The following is a 23426-nucleotide window of genomic DNA, read 5'->3' as shown; positions in this document are numbered from 1 at the left end:
TTAAAATCACTTGACCTCAACCTGCTGAAAGGCTTTCTTTCCTTTCTTTTTCTTTAAATGTCTTTCTTTCATTCACATCTCATGCTTGTCTAGTCCTCTATGCCAAGGTGTATCTTTTGTATTTGTGTAATGTTGGTCTGGCTAAGTGGTATACAAATAAACTTTATTATTGTTGCACTGATTTAGTCATTTCCAAGAAACCACTTTTGCAAACACAAGATATTTGTGTTCATTCTAAATTGAAATATACAAATCTGTCAACCTCTAAACATTCCATTAATATTAGATGCCACAAAATTTGTCAATGTCATGTCAGTGCCACAGGAAAAAATCTAGTGAGTTAATCAGGATCCCTTTGCTGTGGTGAGACAACGGTTAAAAAAAATCATGTTATGGTTGATGGCGGTGGTTTCTTGAAATTACAAAAATGGTAGTAATGTGGAAATTTCTACTCTTATGACATACTGCTTAGTGTTTCAAACACTAATGTCTGTCTTGTTCAGCATTTTATGGCAAATTAATCTTTTATTTCAGGAGTAGGTAAGTATACACTGCTGCATTATCAAACTACTACCATTATTTAGAAACCCCATCACCCTGTGATGAAGATGACAAATAGATAGCAGAGGGCAGATTATGTTGAAATCAGGTGTCCAGTAAGTAAAATAAATAGTTTATTCATGAAGCCAAAATTCACAAATACAAAATCAAATCGTGCCTTAAATGAACAGATAAACACACAATTAAAAATAAAATCACATATTAATATTTTCAAAGTGAATAAGTAATAGTAGAACCAGATCAAAAATGATTGCAGTCATACAAACAAGCGCATAGACACCAACACCCAAGAAGCAATGAATGAAGTGCAGACTTTGTCTGGTGAGGATAAAAAAAAAATCCTTCATAATTATCGAGAATAAAATAATCAAATGCAAATTTCCAGATTACTACCAAATATTAAAAACGTGCGCTCTCGTTTTAAGATGGATGAATGGAAGAGCTAGTAATGTTAACTTAGTTAAAGGAGAGAAGAAGGAAGCAATGCCAGATTGGCCAGGCATGAATGATCGTCTCAAGCTGGGTTACTACAGATTTTAGTTGATTAATATTCCATTCATAAAAAATGAAAAAAAAACTTGACTTAACAAGCTGAATAACATGATTTTACCTGATCGTGACAGGAATTAGTCAAAGATGAGATCTATATAATAATAATAATAATGATAATAATTATAATAATAATAAATAATACATTTTTTGGGATGGAAAATTCATTTTTGGATTGAAAGAGTAGTACATAAGAATGGCATCTGCACAAATAAGATAAGATACTGCTTCACAGTGAATCTGTGGGAAAAAAAAACAACATGTACTAGGAGAAGAGCATGGGGGCCAGACATAACCTTGTGGGACTCCACAGAGAAGAGGCACATTGGTGGACACAGGCTGATCCGCAGACACTTAGAAGCTTCTGATAGCAAGATGGATTATAAAGCAACTCAGGCAGCCACCGATTAACAAGCCAAATCTGTTAAATAAGTATGAGAAATGCGTCAAAAGCGAGAGATCTATTCATACCAAAAAGGACCAATTCCCATCGTCAGCAGCCATCATCAGTATAGAAGTGGCTTAGAAAAGTGCTGTTTCAGATGAGTGTAATTTACAAAATTCTGCTTGAGTCATCATACACTCAGTATTTCCAAGACATCTGTAAGTTGTTAGATGTCCGCTTCTGTCCTGTATTTTGGCTATTAGAGGCTGCATGGATGTAGAGCTGAAATGAACTGAAAGCAACTTGACAGGAGTGAAAGCAGTTAAAAACAGTTAGTTACAGGGAAGGCTGTTTACCTTTGCACAGTGCAGCATGCAATGGCTTGACCTTCTTCAAGCTGTAGAAAATTCTCCACAAAGGTAAGTGCCCAAAACAATTGTTTATAATTTCTTGTCCATTATGGTTGCTCGTCACTTAATAACCCTACTTGATACACTCACCCAACATTCCATCAAATTGATATTTATGCCACGTGCGTGTATGTTTGACGGATTTTTGTGGGCCTCAAAGAAGGCCTAAAAGAAGATTTCACTGGTTCATGTGATCCTAGAGCAGGAACTTAAGTGTATCTGACACAAACAAAGTATTCTAATTCTATCGAATTGATTAATATTGACATTATTTCCATGATGACAAAACAAGTTATACGAGAAAGGTGTGGTCATTTGATTTGTTTACTAAGATCTGAAAGCTCTGAAAATGCTATTTCAAAATCCATGTGTTCAATATGTTTGTACTACTAGTAAAGCAATCATTTGTACATTGTTGCATAAGAGGCAAAGATGATTATGGTAGATGGTAGCAATCTTCTCCAAGAGGACGTTTGATTGGAGGAATAGGAAAGACCAAGGAATTATTTGTTATGAGATGCAAGGCATAATAGATTTATTGCCACGGTATGAAGGACAGATGTTTGCAGAGTTGATAAATTGCATATTGCCTCAGATAACCTTTGCTTTTGTGAAGCATTGTACTCTCTGCTTTTCTTCTTCATGCCGTTTCCTAAGGAGTTCCAATGTTATCAGCTCAGATGCATCACAATCCTCAAAGCAAAGGCCAGCAAAGCCTTTTGACTGCTGTTTCTGACTGGGTTTCATTTGAGGCTTTAGAGGAGGCTTAGCTATGGTCTTGGCATATTCCAACGCCTAAGAAAGAAAGAAAAAGAAATAACATCATGAACACGTTGTCAACACATATCGTAGTCGTGCCATTTATATCATTCAAATTCCAGTCAAACGTTCCAATGCACCTACTATAAGACCTAGTCAATTAATAACTAGGTGCATTATTGTAATTATAATTTATGTATCATTGACCTTTGGTTATGAACAAGGAAAAAAAATATGGCTCAAAAGATTGGCTATTATTATTTGGTAGTAGATTGAAAATGAGAATTTAACAGGTCTGTACAGCAATTTTGACACAACAAATGCGACATCAAAAAAACCATAAACAATAAACTTTTCTTATCTGAAATGAGAACAGACATATTTATTTAAACATTGTTTTCTATAATGTTTTTTTTCCCTTTTACCAATCCTTGGTCTTGTCATTCCCATTTCCAAGCAGTTAAAGTAGGAACAGCAAATTGGGACATTTCTGAAGTGCAGCCAGGTCGTTTTACATGGTCCCAACATGCATTTGTCCAATCAACACAATTGTTCAGACCAGGTCTAATGAGGACATGTGCTTGGTTTCACACACATACACACAAAGAAATAAACACCTTGATCCTGGGAACTTTCTTGTCTTTGCCTTCTAGATCCATCGATGGTAGAAAGGGAATCTTACTTATCTTTTTGTTCTGCTCTCGGATCACATTTGAATACAGCTTCTGTTGTTTCATTTTCTCAGACTGACAGTGGTGAAAGAAAGAGTGAGAGACACAGATAAAAGAGAAGGAGAGAGAGAGAGACAGAGAGAGAGGGAGAGAATCACACGCAGATTATAAAAGGGGGTTTAATTAACTGAGCCATTTCTCTCTTAAGGCTCTTCTCTTTGTGTTTCCCTTTGGCAGAGCCTCTCCATGCAGCACAACAAAACCAAACCCAGCGAACCATTCACCAGGCCATGAACATTTACACATATCATTCACTAATAGGCTCGGCCCTGGAGATGCACGAGGCTCAATCTAGAACAAATTAGCCAAACATGCTCACTTTTTACAACTGGAGATTAACAAAAGCTATATCAAAGCACAACGGCCACTTAACTTCTTAGGGCTACTCTCATTTGCTTTGTAAATGTAATTTTACCTGTGGAGCAGCATGGGAGCCTTTAAATGATGTTGTCATTGAGAGGTTCAGTGGATACACAATGGCTCAAGGGGATGTCAGGATTCAGACACAGAAGACCAACAGAGGTAATGAATATATTTTTAAACTAATCACATTTGGCCTTGAATGAGTCCATATTTTTCAGGAAGGTAGCCCACTAGTTAATGCATACACAGTTTGTAATCCAGCTGCGTAAGGTAGCTTTGACATTGTGTTTATTGTCATCATCTCGTCTGTTTTGACAGAGAATGAAAACATGAAGATCAGGGGGGCTTCAAGACAGCACGACAGAGAAACATAAGAAAAAAAGATGATAACATATATCATCACAAAATGGGTTTTTCTTCATAGAGGTTAAAAGCTCTGTAACTGAGTCCATTTATGAAGACAAAAAAGGAGAAACTACAGCTGGCACAGAAACACAACTGCTTTTCTCTATTCTTGACACTTACTCTAAGGAAACTAATATTGTTGACTATTGTCTGTTTTATCATTTTCATAGAACACCACTGACTATATGCAGATGTTTTCTAACACAGGTAAATTCACGAAAAGTAGTTTCCTGAAATCCGACTGCAGGAATTCCTCTTCTGATGTTTCACATAGAGTCACACACGTAATTGAACAGAGGTTCTGTGTGCAAAAATTATACACTTTGGTGATTATTTCAGCAATTCTCCAATTTTTCCTCAAAAAGTCACGTGATTACTTGGTGCATGCTGACATGAAGTAACCTAAACACCAGAAGGAAATTCTATAAAAATGAACTACAGGAAAAAATTAAAATAAATAAATCAAGTAAGTATTTACTTTGAAAATTGTGAAGACAAAATAATTGCATTTAATTGTGTCTAGAAAATCCTATTTTATTTCTTTGTGTTTATTTCTTCCCACAGACAAATATCCACTCGAATCACTTCTAGCAATCATTCAACATATTCAATTTGTTTTCTACATTCACAAAATGTACATGTCCTGAGTATGTAATACTTTTTCTTGAATTGTATGTTGCTAGGTGATCATGAACCCAAACCTTTGTGTGCTTCCATTGGTACGTTCAGTACTTCAGCATCCTGAAGAGACTCTTCAATAAACAAATGTGTGTTTTAAACATTTTGCAGGGCTGCACGGTCGCTAGCTGCTACTTAGCTTCATTTTTGGTATCACTGTTCATTGAGACAAAAGAATATCTAAATACAAAGAGCAAAAAGTATGTTTGCAATCTCACAACATCTTGCTAAACTCTGTATGAATATACTATGATATAGTTTGCCCATTCTACATAGGTTAGCCAGATAGTTTGAACTTTATCTTATCAATTGCCATTCTTATTTTTGACAAGGAGACAAAAAAACAAATTTAGTCCATCTGCCAAGATCAGTCGTGCAAATTGCAACCAAGCACAATATACGGTATGATTAATAGGGTTCTACTCACCACCTTTTGAATGTGAGTGTAGTCAGGACCCAGGCCCTGCAGATTTGTGTCTGGGATAAGTTGCTTGTAGTCTTTCAGAGTGTATGCCTGAAAAGAGGGGACAAAAAAACACGCTAATAGTGGTCGCGTCCCATTTTTGCCAACTTCAAATTAAATTTGACATCATGCCAGTTGTAGATGTTTCTGTGATAGATGTCCAAATGGTATCCCAAAATAATCACTACTTTGCTGCAATTGTTCTGTTGAGGCAGGGAAATATTTAAACTTTCTGTGAGTGACAGTCTTCTTTTTTTCTCAATATTTCTTTGTTTTATGTCCGTCTCACATACTTGCATAAAACTCTGATTAAAGAAGAATACAGAAAACTTCAGGGAATTATGTGAAAAAAGGCAAATTTAAGTCATTAGTAGATCCAATTAGAGGATGAATAGAACTTTTCAAACCAAAATATTCGTGTCAGAAGAATAGATCTCCCTGGGGATGAAATTGGTCCATATTCAGCTATGCTGTGAAAGCTGTTCCAATTAACTTTGCTTTTGATAAAACTTCCTTGCCTCCTTGCATGTGTGATGACAGGTCTTTTTGTGTGTTTGATGAGAGCCGCTGGGCTGCATCAACTTGGCCAAGCTGTAGAAGAAGGCACTGTGACAAAAAGGGTTCCTCATTTGACACAAGTCTTACGGACACCGATCCTGATCCAGGCAAAAACAAAGATGGATACACATGAAGCACCCATTCCTCTGCAGGTGCTGCCGCCGCTGTTGTTGCTGACGGTGTGTGTGTGTGTGTGTGTGTGTGACCATGTGGGCCATATGATCCCTGAGATATCCCAGACAAAAGCAAGTTAATCATTCCAGATTGTACTGGCTGCTTTTTGGTAGGAGGATTTCAGTCCGATTTAGCCATCGCCCATGAACACAACAGGGCGTCTTTCTTTTCAAGCCCTCTTTCCTCCCTCCAAAGCCCCAAGTCAGACTCATCTGCTTTCATGGCCTCTGTTTTCAGGACTGCTTTACAAATTGAGCCAGTAATCTTGTCAGACATGATGGCTGACATGGTGGAAGAGCTGGGAGGTCAAGGGGTGAGGAGGAGGGTGCACCATAGGTGGACTACGAAGGCTCCAGTGTGAATACAATCCTAAGCACTTAATCATATTTCGGGGTCTTTCTTGGGACTGCCTAATTCATCTGTTAGTTATTGGCTGGTATTAAAGGATAATTCTGGTATTTGAGAAAAAGTACCTATTTTCCCATGATTTATGAGTTCAAAATGCATCCCTATGATGTGGATTTATATTAAAGAAATAAAGATCTTGTCTTTTGAATCTGATATATTTAGACTGTTAGTGTCTAAAAGATATTACGCTAAGATTTTTGTAGAGGATGAGGAGGACGGTGTTAGATGACTCCACCGATAGCTCTGTGATTGGTTCAAGCAGAGATTCTCACTCAGTTATTTTTATTTTTGAAAAGAAAAGGGAAAAAGTGGAGCGAAGCATAAAAAGAGTGCCGATGTCATGAGAAATATTATTGAAACATTCTTTTCTGTTTTCTGTTCTCATACAAGGCAGGCATACGTACTTTTTTTACTGTAAACTGGTGGTATTTTTACACCCCGTACGAAAACATTAAGACTCGAACCATTTGAAAAATTGGGCGTGCGTAAAAAAAATGCTTTCAATCGAAAATAATGTTGAATTTGCTTTTCCACATGATCAGAACTATAAAAAGGAGGAACCTATTCATTTGATATTCATGTCTGAGAACAGAGCTCACTGTACTCACAGTGTATCAACACAGAGATCACATCACTGCTCTGCAACTTTCTTAGATTTCCAAATCGGTAAAAGCTGATGTTGTTTTCTCCAGTGAGTCTAAAAATTAATGAAACACAAAGTAAAATATGCCTGCACTATTCAAATATCTACCTTGCAAAAATCAGGGTGGCTTAGTCACTTTCTACTCAGGACCCACCTGCAAGCTTCCTGAAGAAAAAAAAGAAAACTGGAGGGGAGAAAAATCAAATCATTAAATGCAAATGCATCTTTACTGGCCTTGTGCCTCTCAGACTCTCCTGTCTAATCACCTTATCCTCTAACACATCTTCAAATGGCTTTCAGAGCTTGCAGCTTCATGGTTTATATTGTCATCATCTTATGTCAATTAAGTGTATCTTAGTGAAGCTAGACAATTAACCTGATGTTTTGTCCCCTTAGTCACCAGAACACTCCTGCTGGATTAAGCAGTCCATGCATGGGGACAGCTGAGGGGATTATCTGGGACTTCAAAGGGGCATTTATTTGTGTAACCTCTTGTGAAGGTGGGGATTAAAGGGGAAAGCTGCACAATTTTAGAATTCATGGATAAGTTTTGTTCGGTGAAACTGCATAATGCGTTTCTCACGTAAGCGTGACCATTTAGTACGAGTAAACACAGTTTAAAAATGCAGAGTGGACCACGGACTAATGAATAGAGTGCACATATGTAGTGTGCACGTTGTCACCCGGATGCAATGCAAAATTATATAAGTGAGCATTTGTGAAGTGACATTGATTGGGTCAGGACTGAACACACTCCTCCAGAAGACCGCTAAATTTCAAATGTTAATTTAACTGCTTGATTTTCTTCGAATCAGTTTTGGGGAGTAGGGGAGGGCTTTTACTGTATACAGATTATGTAGAGAGAGCAATATGTGCTGTCTGCTGCTGTCTGCACACACACACACACACACACACAATTGCACAAAAAAGCATGGGGATGAAAACTTACACTCACCTTGTAAGAAGCTTCTTTCTGCTGCTTCTGTCTATCCATCTTTGCCAGGTAGCCATCAGAACTCGAGTGAGTCGTGGTCACACCCTGAACAGGGCTCAGCTCAGGCCCTTTTCTTTTCACAGGCGCTCCTATGGGTGGAAGCACTGGTTGGTGGCCGGAGCCCAGGAGCTTGGTGTTGTCCATGTTTTGATATAATTGTTTCAGGTGAATATCATTTGGACACCTTCTCTGGCCCCTCCCTTCCTTGGAGCATTGGCTCTTTAGTGTAGATTTGCTAAAAGACAAAATGATATGATGGCAAAGTATTAAGAACCATGATGATGAAGAAGTACAAAGTGTAAGACGACTTTGTACTTCTTCATCATCATATTTTTATTTATGTATTTAATCTTATTCACTTGGGATTCATTTATCTAATTTAGCAAGAATAGAACTGAAGAAGTCTCTTGGAGGAGGGGTGAAACATCTTCAAGTGAAGAAATTCAAGTCCAGTTGCCAAGAAAAAAAGATTTGACAAGAATTTAGCAAGAATAGTTTTCCCAAGTAAGAGATCATCTGAAAATCTTAGTGTAGCAACATAAAAAGAGCAGAATACAACTAAGATATTCATCACATATCTAATAATTCGCTGCCTGACCAGCTGAAATGGCATACATCAGTTATATAACATGAAAAAATAGTTTTATAATTTCAAATATAATGATTCAATTTTGATAAGACCCTTGAATACAATATTTTTATACTATTTGGTCCGTAAAAGATAACAATGAAAATATTCACCTTTTTTCATTGGTTCTATGGAGAGCTTCTCCTCCCAGTCCCTTGGAATCCATCTGCGAGTTGTCTCCGGGACAGACATGTTGATACAAGGGGCTGACATCACATTGACCATCGAACCCAGTAATACAATGTGGATGATCATGCAAAGATGGTAAATTGATGAAAGCATCCTCTGCAATGGTGGGAGGTAAAGGCGGAGATGAAGCCATCTTCTGCGGTTCTGGTTGAGGTAGACAGGGATCAGGGTCTTTGTCTTCTTTGCTGATCTGGGGATCACAGATGGACAGGTAGTTTAAGAATATTTTTCCCAACCAGTGAAGGATGTCACAGAAAATTTGTCTGCTTTAAAAAGATTAGTTTGAACCATTTATTCAATGTGTTATAGAAAATCATTTGCTTCTTTTAATAGTGCAGATGGATACATGGCACAAAGCAATGAACAATGAGAATATAAACAAGGTCTCAGACATGGACAATAATGGATTCCAATCTGTGATTCTTTCAGACCCAATGGGTTGTTTTTTTTTTTATTCATCGCCATGAAATCCAAACATAATGTGAAAAGATCCAAGTATTCACACCTTAGAATGATTAAGTATTTCAAAGTTCTGAGTGGTCCTGACAATTTATGAATTTGTGATTCCCAGTCCCATCAAACAAACATCATAATGTTATTACTTTGATTTTATTTGTATGGTTTATTACAAATAAACCATGAAAAAGGGTCCAATTATATAGCACTTTCATCACCTTACTGTTTCAAAGCACTTGGATTACACTCAATCATTCACACACACTGATAACAGCATAGCTGCAATTCAAGGCACTAAACAAAGCATCTGGAGCAACTGGGGGTTAAGTATCTTGCCCAAAGATACTTTGTCATGCAGACAGGAGATGCCAGGAATCAAACCCACAACTTTCCAATTGGAGCGATGCCTGCTCTACCAACTGAGACACAGCTGCCCAAAACTATTTCTAACAAAAGGCAGACTTCAGATTAAGCTCCTGGACTGGAATTTTTTGAGGTTTGACTTTTATTCCACCCGCCTTATTTGACATTTGGGGGCTGTAACTAAATTAGCTGCATTCTATGAATAACGTGTGTGTGTGTGTGTGTGTGTGTGTGTGTGTGTGTGTGTGTGTGTGTGTGTATGTGTGTGTGTGTGTCCACCCATGCATGCCTGCATACCCGCCTGGATGTACAAATTTCCCTTCTTGTCACTCTGTTGATGATCTTATTCTTGTTGTCGTTTTGGTAGTCTAATTTCACCCTTGCCGTGTTTTTTTCCCTCCATTCTGTTGTCTATTCTTATCCCTGTTGTTGTTGTTGTTGTTGTTGTTGTTGTTGTTGTTGTTGTTGTTGTTGTTGTCGTTGTCGTTGTCGTTGTCGTTGTTCACTCCACTATCTATTTATCTGTGGATATCTTTTGCCATCTTTTAATTGTCTCTCTATTCATATTTATACCCATATTTATTGATACTGTAATTGTTTTGTTGCTTTGACAAAACAAGTTCCCCTATGGGGATCAATAAAGCATCTTATCCTAGCCTAAATTTGCTCAGATGATCCCCAAAACCTGTGTTGTTGTTTTTCTAGCACGGGAAGCAGAACTTTCCAGATGATTACAAGAGACAAATAGGATGTTTGTGCAAGTGTTTGTGCAAGTGTTTTACAAAAATCCAAATTTCAACACAGACAAGAAAAAGTTTATTTTAGATGCAATTTGGGTAGGGTATTAGCAAACCATGGTGAATTCAAGATATTTTGATTTTATGAACTCCTCTGAAATATGAAATATGCTAACTTGAAAAGAATAGCTCGGCCTAACCTGACCCACCCATTTACTCCACAAAAACACAGTATGGCAAACATGAGCCCCCAAGGTGCGCATTTCTTTTCCAAGGGTAAGAGAAGCTGGTGTTGCTCCTTGCATGATCTGAACAAATTATTAAGCTGAGGCTCTATGAGTTGGTGTTTCCTGCATCTAATGCCGCTAATTTAGAAAACTCCAGCTTTGCTCATTCCGGTGGGAAAATATTTATACTTTTCTGCTTGGCTGCAGCGGTAAGGTGGCCACTCAAATGCTCGAAATAACAGTGCACTTCATTCTCACTCTGTGTGAAAGATCGTTTCTGACCAGAACCTCATTGATGGTTTCCACACTCCTAAAACATAATCGTGACAAAGGGATTTGGTGTATGCTCTGCACAAGCATGGTGATTCAGCTAGATCCTCCTTGATTGTCCACAATAATTACACTACGACAAAAAAAGCAGCGGAAAGAGATTTTCGGATTTTCTTAGGGTGGTTTAGGCAAACGATGTCTGAATATGGAAACCTTTATATCACAGCAGACCAGACCCTAATTATTGCTGTGTCCAATACTATCAACGACAGTCTTCTTCTAACACATCATATTACATCAATTTACTGTTTGACTTGTCCCTAAAGCACCCATTTATGGTGCTGAACTATCTTGTGTTAGCAACATAGTGAAAATCATTTGGTTAACTTCAGGGCTCCCCCCTGTGACAGAGGACCATCTCAGTGGATCGATCATATTGACACAGTGAGGACTTTTTTTGCTGAATGCCACTAATTCCACAAGCCTGAATAGGTGAATGTCACCAGGAATGATAACATCGAGTTGCAAAATCCCATCAATATGTGTGTTTTTGACGGCATCTACAACATAATAATAGGTTAAAACGTTTTGTGAAACTGTTCTGAGAGGTTGAAATTTTATGTATGGAAGCTGTGTGTGGCCCGGTTTCTCTATATTTTAGTAATTAGGTATTTAATAACACAAACATCCGCACTGATTTTTCCTAACAAACTATGGGCATAGCTATATCAGTGACTTGACTGTAATACCGGTTCTGTCATGTGTGAAAATCGGGAACAGGTTTGTGTGACTGTTACATGTCCAGTCTTCACATTTTTCACTTTTCACCTTTACCCATTTCCACTGTCGTCGCCTTTTGTCACTCATAAGAATTCCACTCTGTTGTCACAAATAATCAAGCCAATAGTTCACTTTGAGGATGATAAGCTGTGTAATATCCTTCCAGATAAATCAGGAGGCCAGTAATTGTTTCTCTGCATGATGGTATCACAACAAATTTGGACAATTGCAGCTGGCGGTATTACCTCAGGTACGGCAGAAACATCTGCTTTTCACAATGAAGACTTCAAAGGGCCCGTGGATCTTGAAATGCATTCAGCTACTATTGTGGCCAGCCCAGGTAATCTTGATTAGGTGTTTAGACTGAGACAGGGTATACAGTGGCAGAGAGCTCCCCAGAGCTTTGGTCTAAAGCTATTAAAAGATTGTACATTATGTGACCCTAGCTTTGAAGTAAGGGCCTGGGAGAGTAGAAGGGACTGTGAGGGCTGAGAGCAATAGCAGAAGATTGAGCTGCTACTTCTGTCATTATCAAAGGAGGCCAAGTCCCAGTGAGGCCAATCATCGCTTCTGCCGTTCTGCCACTTGGCTGGAATAAATGTTTGCTGCATTAGGAAATTGTGAACATTTAATAACACGTGTAATTAACACAAGTTGTCTTTCAGATGTCTGCTCTCCTCAATGTGTAATGGGGTCTTTAAAAGGAACTGGCAGAGGAACAACCGGCTTGTATGGACTCATACTGATTGGTGAAATGAATATTATTTGTTCATGGAGGGTTTGCTATCTTGTATGAGGAGCTACAGACAGAACAATGACTGGACGCGGCTGAATAAAGAGTCACGTGGTTATTCATATGGAGGGAAGTTGCTTTTGGCTTCATGGTCTTTGACCTGGTTTTTATCCACAAAATAGAATCCTGAAGGCAAAGGATATCGCAATTTTCATGTTACTTCTTTGATCTTCAACGTGTGTGTGTGCATGTGTGTATGTGGGAAGATAATATGCAATTCAAAAACGAGAGACGGGGTGAATATCAATCTGAACAAGGAGAGGAATACGGGAGCAAACACAACAGTTGTTCAGGCGCCTCCCCCAGGGGATCACGAGTGTCAGGAAGGATCTTTACTCTTTGATGGTTACCAATGATTTTTGGAAGATCAAATTTTATGTTTTAAGAAACTGGTTTTCATGATTTATTTTCAATACATGGAACTAAAGATACAATCATTTATCCTTATTGAGTACAAGGGTAACGTCCTCACCAACTCTATTTTAACCAAAAATGATTTGTTTTATGTTATGCAAAATTTCTAGTCTAGGTATGCCGTGAACACACTTCACAAAGCATAACATTTCCCCATTTCACACATTGTGAGGCTGTGCTACTTAAGAATTTAAGATGGGTGTTTGGATTGGACAAACTCTTGCAAGAACCTTCCCCCACCAGTTGTATTATTATAAGAAAACGACATCGCGCATCCTGTATCACAATGCATATTGTACACCAAGGTGGTGGCCAATACCCACCCACAAATAGTACTGTATTTCTCAAAGTACATCATATAAAGTTAGTCATATTCCCAAAACTTGCTTGAAAATGTTGGATTGGGCCAGGTTCTGACAAATGGTATTATTTTTTCCTTCAGAATTTTCAGAATAATTTCTGACTATAAGTCTAATGCAGCCTCAGGGTGGCACTGGCCCGTGTCTCCCCAAGCCTGCCTTGGCGGGGCACGGAGCAGTGTCTCCCTGAGCCGGTCCCAAGCCCAGATAAATGCAGAGGGTTGCGTCAGGAAGGGCATCCGGCATAAAACTTTTGCCAAAACCAAACATGCAAGTCAACCATAACCATATCATACCGGATCGGTCGAGGACCGGGTTAACAACGACCGCCGTTGGTACTCATGTCCTACAGGGTACCAGTGGAAATGGGGCTACTGTGGGTCGAAGAACAAGAACAAGAAGAAGAGGAGGGCGTGTTCGGAATCAGAGAAAGAGGAGGAATTGAAAGAGCCTGGGACTGAGAGGAGGGTCTTTGAATATCGGGACTATGACAGGAAAAGGTAGAGAGTTGGTCGACATGATGCAGAGAAGGAAGGTGGATATACTGTGTGTCCAGGAGACCAGGTGGAAAGGTAGTAAGGCTAGAAACTTAGGAGCAGGCTTTAAGTTGTACTATTATGGTACTGACAAGAAGAGAATGGAATAGGAGTTATCTTGAAGGAGGAGTTTGTTAGGAACCTTCTGTAGATGAAAAGAATGTCTGATAGACTTATGAGTCTGAAACTGGAAATTGAAGGTGTGATGCTCAATGTTGTTAGTGGCTATGGCCTGCAGGTGGGATGTGAATTTGAAGAGAATGAGAAGTTCTGGAATTAGTTAGATGAAGTGATGCAGAATATTCCCAGAAATGAGAGAGTGGTAATTGGTGCAGACTTCAATGGACATGTTGGTGAAGGCAATAGAGGGGATGAAGAAGTGATGGGCAGATTTGGTATACAGGATAGGAATGCAGAGGGACAGATGGTGGTAGATTTTGCAAAAGGAATGGAAATGGCTGTAGTGAACACCTTTTTCCAGAAAAAACAGGAACATAGGGTAACTTATAAGAGCGGAGGTAGGAGCACGCAGGTAAACTACATAGACGAGGTAACCTGAAAGAGATCAGTGGCTGCAAAGTAGTTGCAAGTGAGAGGATAGCCAGACAGCATAGGATGGTGGTTTGTAGGATGACTCGGGTGACAAGGAAGATCAAGAGGACAAAGGCAGAGCAGAGAACAAAGTGGTGGAAGCTTAAAAGGGAGGAGTGTTGTATGGTCTTCAGGGAGGAGTTGAGAAGTATTTTAGACTGGTCAAGGACATGTATGCTAGCTATGAGATAGTGGTGCGGTGTGCTGTTGAGGTATCAGAGAAGTTCAAGGTGGAGGTGGGACTCCATCAGGGATCAGCTCTGAGCCCCTTCTTGTTTGCAGTGGTGATGGACAGGCTGACAGAAGAGGTTAGACAGGAATCTCCATGGACCATGATATTTGCAGATGACATTGTGATCTGTAGTGAGAGCAGAAAACAGGTAGAGGAAAATCTAGAGAGGTAGAGGTATGTGCTGGAAAGGAGAGGAATGAAATTTAGTTGCAGCAAGACAGAATATATGTGTGTGAATGGAAGGAATTCGGGTGGAACAGTGAGGCTACAGGGAGCCTCACTGAAGCTGAAGGATTTCAGGTACTTGGGGTCAACAGTCCAGAGCAACAGAGTGTGTGGAAAAGAGGTGAAGAGACGGGTCCAAGCAGGTTGAAATGGATGGAGAAAAGCGTCAAGGGTACTATGTGATAGAAGACAATCGGCCAGAATAAAAGGAAAGGTGTACAAGACAGTGGTGAGACCAGCAATGCTGTATGGCTTAGAAACAGTTACAATGACAAAAGACAGGAGGCAGAACTAGAGGTTGCAAAGATGAAGATGTTGAGGTTCTCTTTGGGAGTGACCAGGATGGATAGGATCAGAAATGAGTCTATCAGAGGAACAGCACATGTTAGATGTCATGTACAAAGCAGGGATAGAGAATATATTGGTAGACGGATGCCGGAATTGGAGCTGCCAGGCAAGAGGTCTCGAGGAAGACCAAAGAGAAGGTTTATGGACGTAGTGAGAGAGGATATGAAGGTAGTTTGTGTGAGAGAGGAGGATACAGAGAATAGGGTGAGATGGAGAAAGTTGATTCGCTGTGGCCCCTGAAGGGAAAAGCCAAAAGAGGAAGATTCCTGAGTTTAAGTCTGTGGGGCAAAGGTAAAAAAAAAGACGAGATAAAGTTATCCCCACTAAATTAGCAAAAATCAATGTATTTCAGAAATGATTAGAATGGAAAGGATGAAGTTGTTTTCACTTCATTTACCTCTTTAGGGTCTGTGATTCTCCTCTTCCTAACTTCAACTGTTAATCAGTTAAAGTGTTAAGATAAAAAAAAAATGTAGTCTCCCTGTGGATAAACATTGGACTTTTCTCCTTCTCCTTTTCTCCATTCCCATGAAAAAACTTAATGCGATTTCAGTCCAAATTAACTAATAAGATAATTTTGGAGTTGACTCTTTCCTTATAATTGTCAGCCAAATCAGTTGGACAAAAAACTAAATATATACCTTTGAGGAGATGTTTTTTAATTGATTCTGAACCATATCACAAGTGATGTGGCTACTTTTTAAATATCATACATTGAAAACATGAATTCAAACATAATTCTATATAAATGCTGCTGAGGGGGTTGAAATTAATTTACATGCACACAGGATCTGTTAATAAATACAAAGTGTGATTTAGTACGCCAAAAGGCTTGTTTTTACATATAATCTAAAAGTCCCTTTAATTAATAAACATTCATTATCGTAGTACAGTAGAGGAGATTGGATTTTTGATCGCAATAAACTCAGTCGTGTTCACTTGGGCAAAGTCTAAGATGATGTGCAACATTTCCCAGAGATTTTTATAAATTAATGCCTTGCTACATGTAAAACTGAAATGTCCATTTTTTTATCCTCTGCAATTGAATCTATTTCATATCCATTCTCTGTCTTCTTTTTTTTTTTTTTTTTTCCAGAAAATGACTGAAACCCATCTTTATGTGGTTTGGCCTACATGCAATAAAGTTTCCATAACATGCCTAATTCATACATTAAACCTATGATGAGACAGGAAATAGACTACTTGCAAATTGGTGCCCCCTTCTTTCATTCCCCATGTACTCCATTAAGTAAGACGTCTTTGGGGAGACAGGGCAACTGAAAACTAATAAGGAAATTCAGAGGGAAAATGACAAAACACAAGGGTTCATGAGAGGGAAAGGCTCTGGCTCTGTTTACCATTGCACAAAGCTAACGGCTCTTGACTATGTAAATGGTGATGATATGAGACATTGTAGAGGACTGGGGCTCAGATGGGTGAACAAGGTTGGGGGTATTATAGCCAACAAACAGTCTTGTGGCCCAACAAATGGGAAAGGCAGGCCATCCCGACCAATTATGCCACTGTGCCAGGTGCAGGGATGTCTAAGAGCCTATTGGTAAGCATGGCTCTCTGATGTTCTTGTTGTACACATCAAGTCATAATAAGCACTGCATAGCCAGACATGGCTCTTTTCACATGGCAAAAGAGAAGGCAGATGAAAACAACCATGCTCTTTCTCCAAATTAATTTTCCAGACGGTCAAAGAAAACATCATAGGATTTTTCCTTGGTTTTTTTTTTGTTGTAAGATGATAATAAAATGCACAGGGATACCAGTGACACCAATAAATGAGGATAAGATTGACTGCGAAATAGAGGAAAAAAAAGAGACAAATGGCCTGTGTTTGCCTTGGAGAGAAGCTGTATTCTAGCAAATGACTTTCAAGATAAATATGCTGACACTTCCCGCTTTCTCTTATCACCCCATAATCATCTCTTAAGCCAAAAAACAACAGCAGCCCGAGACCTGCCTTCCGTGCATGAAATGCCTTCATACTGTTAGTGAAAGACCGGCCAGAGTTTACTTAATTAAGTCATTTCAAAACATGCCACTCTTCTAACCTCACTACCATCTCCACCACTTATCAGAGCAGCAGAAACTGGACATACTGCCAAAAATATCCAACAATGTTATCAGACTCCATTGTCAGTTTTTGATTTTCAATTTAGGTTTTGTTGGTTTGTTTTCTTTGTTTTTCCGCTGGTTTTTAAGTTGAAGATCCGATGAAACTGAAATCATAATATAACTCTGCAGGGTTTGTAGTTGTTGAATAGCATGGCTTCTTTTCTATCATAGGTTTCAAAATTATTCTTGATCTGAATGTTGAGGCAGTGAATACTAGACAGGAACATTTTAAATAAACATGTCTATATAAAGAATACAGCATAGTGGAGTTGGCAGAATATATGCCGCAATACATGGATTCAAACAGAGTACGTTTGCAAAATAAGCAACCTCAACTGTTTAAAGGCTCTTTGGCGTCTGCGTCAAGAGAACAAGGGGGAGTAACAAATTAATGTCAAAATTCAAAATTTACAATTTACATCTGACTCCATCAAATATGGAATGGGGCTGGAAAACAAATAACAGTTTATTCTAATACCCCAAATCAGTCTGAATAGTCTCATTGTGTAAATCGGCAGTGCAACACTACACAGTCGGGTCATTCTCAGCAGTAGTGCAGCCCCTTGTGTCTATTTCTGGAACTGCAGCCTTCCATTTTAAACAAAGGCAGAGCTGTGCCAGTAAAAAGTGAATATCCTGCACATTAGAGGATTTACATCAGAAGAACACGGTAGTAGTTGAAAAAACTTTACGCACCTTTTTACCGTTGGAAGACTTCTCCTGCCTGAGTACATGCGTCCTCACATAAGAGCCAGAGTTGGATGCGAGACGCCCCAGAGTTTTCTTGTTGCGTTCTACAATGTCCAATGCTTGTCTTTCCGTCTTTTTGTTGGAAAAAGCCTTCTGATCCTTTTGACTCCCCGATGGGTTTGTGCCTTGATCGGGTCTTAACTGTGTGCACTTTGTTTCTTGCTCATAATAGGCCTCATATTCTTTTATGTACAAGGCGTGTATCTGCTCCAAGTTCTCTGACAAATTACAAGATTTGTTCAGATTTTCATCAGGTTTGTCTTTTATTCCTCCCTGTAAAGTGTTGCAGTTAGAATTGTCATCACAGTTTCTGGGTGGCTGAAAACATTCCAACTTTTTTGAATCATCTTGGTTGTGATGGAGGGGAGATGACATCAAGACAGCAGGTCCAGTTTGTATATGAAGGTGGAATGGATGATCATACTCATTTCCTGCCATTTGAGGAGTCTCCACGACACTTGAATTTGCATCAGCAATGTACCTATGGCAGTTCTTTCCTCCTTTTAAGTTGTTTGTCCAGCTAGAATCACTTAGCAGGTCTGACCGGGTGTCTTCATAGAGCAGCTGGCTACAAGGTTCAGGAAAGAAAACATTGATTAAATCATGCTGCAAATTATTGCTTCATAATTTAGCTAATTAAGGCAATAAGAGCTGTGAAACAAAACACGTCTAGATTTCGCACATAGCATTTGCATATTTAGTCGAATTAAATTGTTGGCAAGCAACCCCGTCAATGCAATTTCCATATCCAAAGGAAGTTGTGCAGACACCTGAAGGCCACATAGGTCAAAGGAACAAGGCGCATTACACCATTATTAGAATGATGATGTCCTCAAACAGAGAGCTGGGCTTTTCAGAGACTTTTGAAATTGAAACAGATGAGGGGGATTATACGCCTGTATTTACAGATAATTTTCATATTTTCACCTTGCAGCTCACTAATGAGAGTGCATTTGAGAGCTACTAGCAGGGGAATGGTTCACAAACGGCAATTTTCAGCTTATGAAATGGCTTGAAAATTGCAGGCTAAAATGCTCTTTCTGATGGCGATGAAAAGATCTCATTAAAATAAATAGCAGAGAGCCTCTTTGTTGTGCTTACAGGGAAGGCTGGGGGAGCCTAATTCCCCCTCTCCTGCCGCAATGTTGTGTAAGGGTGGTGGTGGTGGTGGAGAGGGGTGTTAGGTGTAGGGTTGTTCTTTTCAATAAGGCCAAAGGGTAAGGGATGTTTCTCTAATGAGTCAAGACTCAAACAAGTTGGAAAACACATTATAGCATGCAGCTGGGCAGAATACCACTGACACTTGGACAACAAAACCCCCTACTATTTCTTCCCACAGACACTGACGACTAAACATGAATGCCAGTATAATATTGTTACGACGGTGAATGTGAATATAAAGAAAATGGTTGCACAGACTGTGCTCGAATGTATTTTGACATTATTTGATATGAAATAGGTGTAAAATATGGTGCGCTGGGATGAATGGAGTTGTTAAAATAGGAATCTTTTGCTTGAATGAGGAATGCCCAATGGGTTCATAAACTATGCAATGGCATTGTGTTAAAAAAGGCTTATCCGCTTTGAGGAGTCGCTAGAGAGGACTATGAGAACATGATGGGAATGGGACTGTGTCCACTCCCTCGGCTCTTTGAAATAGAGCCTTTTGTAAGAATATGCCATGGTCATTTTCCCTGAAACAATATATATGGGGGGTGGACCAACACTTGGCAGGCATCCATCTTCACAGGTTAATGACAGCTAAAGAGAGAATGTCCCTTTTCTATTTTGGAGGGAAATTACTATCAGGCCGTTTCCGAAGGAAACAACAGTTCGAGTCAACAAAAGTAGAAAAAAAAAAAAAAAAAAAAAAAAAAAAAAGCTGTACCGCTGTCCTTAACATAGATGAATACTTTTGTTCCTTTCAAAAGGGAGATCTCCTTTACAGTAACAATGATCCTTGTTAATGGACCACGAGTGACCACTTACTGTGATCCAACCAAACAAAACAAAAATGTAATTTCCCTCAAATAAAAGCTTTTATTCTGGGAGCGCCTGAATTAGACTATTCTCACTCCAGTGTGTCATCAGCGCCTGCATCTGGTTAAATAACTGACACGGCCTCATTATTAATGTGATGAATGAAGGCTATTTATCTTCCATCATGCCTGTACCAATTCAAAGTAAAACTCCGATTGTTGCTGCCGTATTAAGTCTGAGCAGTACTATTATCTGCTTAATGTTAATTAATTTGTCACAGATGGTCAAGGTGACGGCTCAATTGAACAAGGTCAGGAACAAATACTGTATGAAATGACATGCCCGGAATTATCATCAAACACAATGTCACCATGTGATTAGTCAGTTTTTTTTTCACTAAATCATAATACTATTTTGCATTATATGTTGCTCGGTTTTAATCAATATTGCTAATAGCCATTTGAATTTCCACAATGAACTTAAGCCCATAGGTCGGTTCAACACAAATCCCTTGGCCATTGAAAAACAAGCATGAGAGCTGCCATCTACCGGTCAAACTTCAGAGGCCTGCCAGTATCAGAGGGAACCCTTAGCAACAGCCGCTTTCATCGCGCAGAGGTACAAATGCTGCTTTTATCTGCTTTCTTTCTGTGACTGGGTGATAGTAAAACACCGAACACAACACTGGACCCCCAAACCAAATCATATGAAAGGAATTAAGCCATTGTTAAACTCTTATGTTTTTTTTTAATGCCGAAACTGCTTACTCTTGTCTCTAGACCAATGCTTTGAATAATATTTCAGTCTCACAATTAACAATAAATGAAAAAACAAAACAACCCAAGCCAATACTGACCAAAGCATTTTGTTTCATACATAAATCTGATATGAATCTAAACAAATTATAATAGATATTTTTCCCATTTCAGTTCATGAAAGTTTGTCTTTTCTGTTTGTTTGTTTTTTTTAATATTTTTAGTTTTATAATTGTGAGCTCCATGTCAGCCATATTGGACAATGAATGAACTCTTTTTCACTTCATTGTGTTCTACGCTTACATTCATTGACCAAAGCACTTGCACGCATTAAGACAGGTACAGTATATCCTCCAAAGGATCTGCTTAATGGAGGACCATTACCAATTCAGCTGTTACTCATCGAGCAAAAAAGGTCACTTTCAAATACATTTCAACACATGTTGGCATCATTGGAAATTGATAAGCAGACAAAATGGCAAAAGACATGGTTTAAGAAAGGTTATAATCAATATGAGGTTATCAAAAGTAGCAAAAAAAGGCATGGTAATCCATATCATATTTGGCAGTAATAGGTCAATACTGTGGAGAAAAAGGAAAAATTAGCATTCTGTTCAAAGAAGACTAGATAATGAGAAGGACAAAATGCAAAGAACAAGTGATGAGGAAGCGGAGGATTGGACGAGGAAGTCTTATCGCATATAGTAAATGCTGATCATTCAACTCCATTAATACCAACCATCAAAAGACAGAAGATAAATATTCCTTTTCTTTGTGTATTGCTATTTGCAAAGACATTTAAAGCCAAATCAAACCTGTTTAAAGGTAAATTACTTTTTCATGGTTGTGGTCATGACTGACTGTTGAAACCGTTGGGTTTTTGCGGCCATTGAAATTAAATAATTTCACGAAAATAGGCCAACAAATGGAAATGTTCATACGAGTAGATGGAAATTGTGATACTTACCTTGCCCCATCTAATGCTTTCATTTTTTCATCCAGATGTTCAACCTGAACGAAGGTAGGACTCTTCTTGTCCTGAGAGCCTGCTTCCACTTCCAGGCTATCATATATCAGCTTGGGAGTGCTCTTATTATGGAGGTGTGCTTTTACTTCCATGCTATCATAAACCAGAAGATCATACTTTGTTTTATTATCTTCCCACTCTCCCTCCTGCTGGCCAGCATTGGCGGGGAGTTTGGATGGGTTTAACCTCTGGTATGCTGTGTGATTTTGCAGTGTCTGCAGGTTTGCTTTCTCAGCTGAAGCTGCAGTCTTCTGAGGGGGAGGCTTCACCGGCCCGCACCTTGACGCTTCTCCGTACATTGGCTTAGAGTGACTGTCTGGGACATGGAGAGAGTTTGTCAACATTAAAGTGGGACTCATCCGATGGATTAAAGTCAGACTCTATGAAGTCTGTGAACCTGGATATTATAACCCCTCCCCCAGCTAAAAAGTGTGGGTCATATTGCCATGGTAATGTATGACCACGGCAAGGAGACTATTGCTAGGTTTGGAAAACCTCCTTATGTGACATCATCCCTAATATAACAGGGATTAATAGTGTAAGAAGGAAAACATGATGCAGGGAAAAGAATCCGACAAATAAAAAACTGACATTTTTGTATGTGTCTGTGTTTTTTATTTTCCTTTTCTGTTTCAGCACTTAAGGGAGAAACCCTTAGCTGAGACCACTATTCCTTCAGAAGTCTCCTAAAATGTATTGGTTACTGCATAAGTCTTAAGTGTGTAGTTCAGCAGGACAGATGTAAACCCTACACTTATGAAGATTGTAGTCAGTTTTGTAAATTTGTTAGAGGTGTTTATTCTTTTGTTATTTAGGATCCAGAGTGCAGGCGTTGCACTGTACTGGCTTTGAGATCTGGCCAAACTATTTTATTCATCCTTTTCAAATATACAGTTAGTGAAGAAGGTATCTGGTTTTACATGTGTTTATATTGTCACAGATTTAATGTGCATCCAAAGTCCCTTTCCGTCTGTAATTTTAAAGGGCAATAACAAAAATTTCTACCAGATTTTCTTTATTAATACAATAATCAGTTCACAAAAAATCAGCAGGTGAGGACCTGTTGTTAAATTGGAGACCATAATTCTGATATGCCAGTTGCATCTATTATAGATTATATTTTATCCAACCATTGCAAATGTTTTTGACTTGGTTAACTAAGTGGAAACACCTCCGGTAAACCTTAGAACTGCTCATAACCAATGAATGAAAATTATTAGATCATCATATTTGATGCCAGTAAACTCAGTGCATTGTTACACAATTGAAAGATATATTGCAGTGGTATTTAAATTGATTCTTTTAATCGTATTGTATTACACTTTACAATGAATGTAAAGCTTTTAGATTCTAAATATACTGCATAACAAAAACATGTGAGTCTATACATTAGTTAAATGCATATATTTTGAGACCTCTTGCCAGAATTTGTAATATTTTAATATTCATGTTTCATGTATTCATGTATTCATAATTCTATAGGGTCAACCAAACTTTTGAAAATGGAAGAACAGGCAAATACTCATAATGAAGAAAAATCATGAATGTTGTTATAGAA

At 38.7% G+C, this 23426-nt stretch overlaps 1 protein-coding gene across 1 annotated transcript; it reads right to left on the bottom strand.

Moving 5' to 3' along the window:
- Positions 1-1171: 1171 nt before the first annotated feature.
- Positions 1172-22178, bottom strand: jhy (junctional cadherin complex regulator). The gene is made up of 7 exons (XM_086160342.1): positions 21809-22178; positions 18053-18674; positions 8823-9088; positions 8043-8316; positions 5269-5355; positions 3282-3410; positions 1172-2700 (listed from the first exon to the last, which is right to left on the bottom strand). Exons 1-7 carry the CDS (start codon positions 22165-22167, stop codon positions 2497-2499), a joined length of 1941 nt encoding a protein of 646 aa, XP_086016468.1. The 5' UTR covers positions 22168-22178; the 3' UTR covers positions 1172-2496.
- Between the last annotated feature and the right edge of the window lie 1248 nt (positions 22179-23426).

This window comes from Fistularia commersonii, chromosome 15 (assembly GCF_037954325.1).
Source record: "Fistularia commersonii isolate RoL2024-O1a breed Wild chromosome 15, RoL_Fcom_v1.0, whole genome shotgun sequence".
In the NCBI taxonomy this organism is placed as follows: domain Eukaryota; kingdom Metazoa; phylum Chordata; class Actinopteri; order Syngnathiformes; family Fistulariidae; genus Fistularia; species Fistularia commersonii.
This window is presented reverse-complemented; position numbering and strand designations above follow the sequence as displayed.

Bases quoted from the DNA above. Each gene is read 5' to 3' on its own strand.
- jhy (XM_086160342.1), bottom strand. From the start codon at position 22,167: ATGTACGGAGAAGCGTCAAGGTGCGGGCCGGTGAAGCCTCCCCCTCAG. The intron at 18,675-21,808 runs GTAAGTATCACA...TGAACCTTGTAG, and splicing joins AAAGCATTAGATGGGGCAAG to CCAGCTGCTCTATGAAGACA. The intron at 2,701-3,281 runs GTGTTTATTTCT...TTTCTTTCTTAG, and splicing joins AGAAAGTTCCCAGGATCAAG to GCGTTGGAATATGCCAAGAC.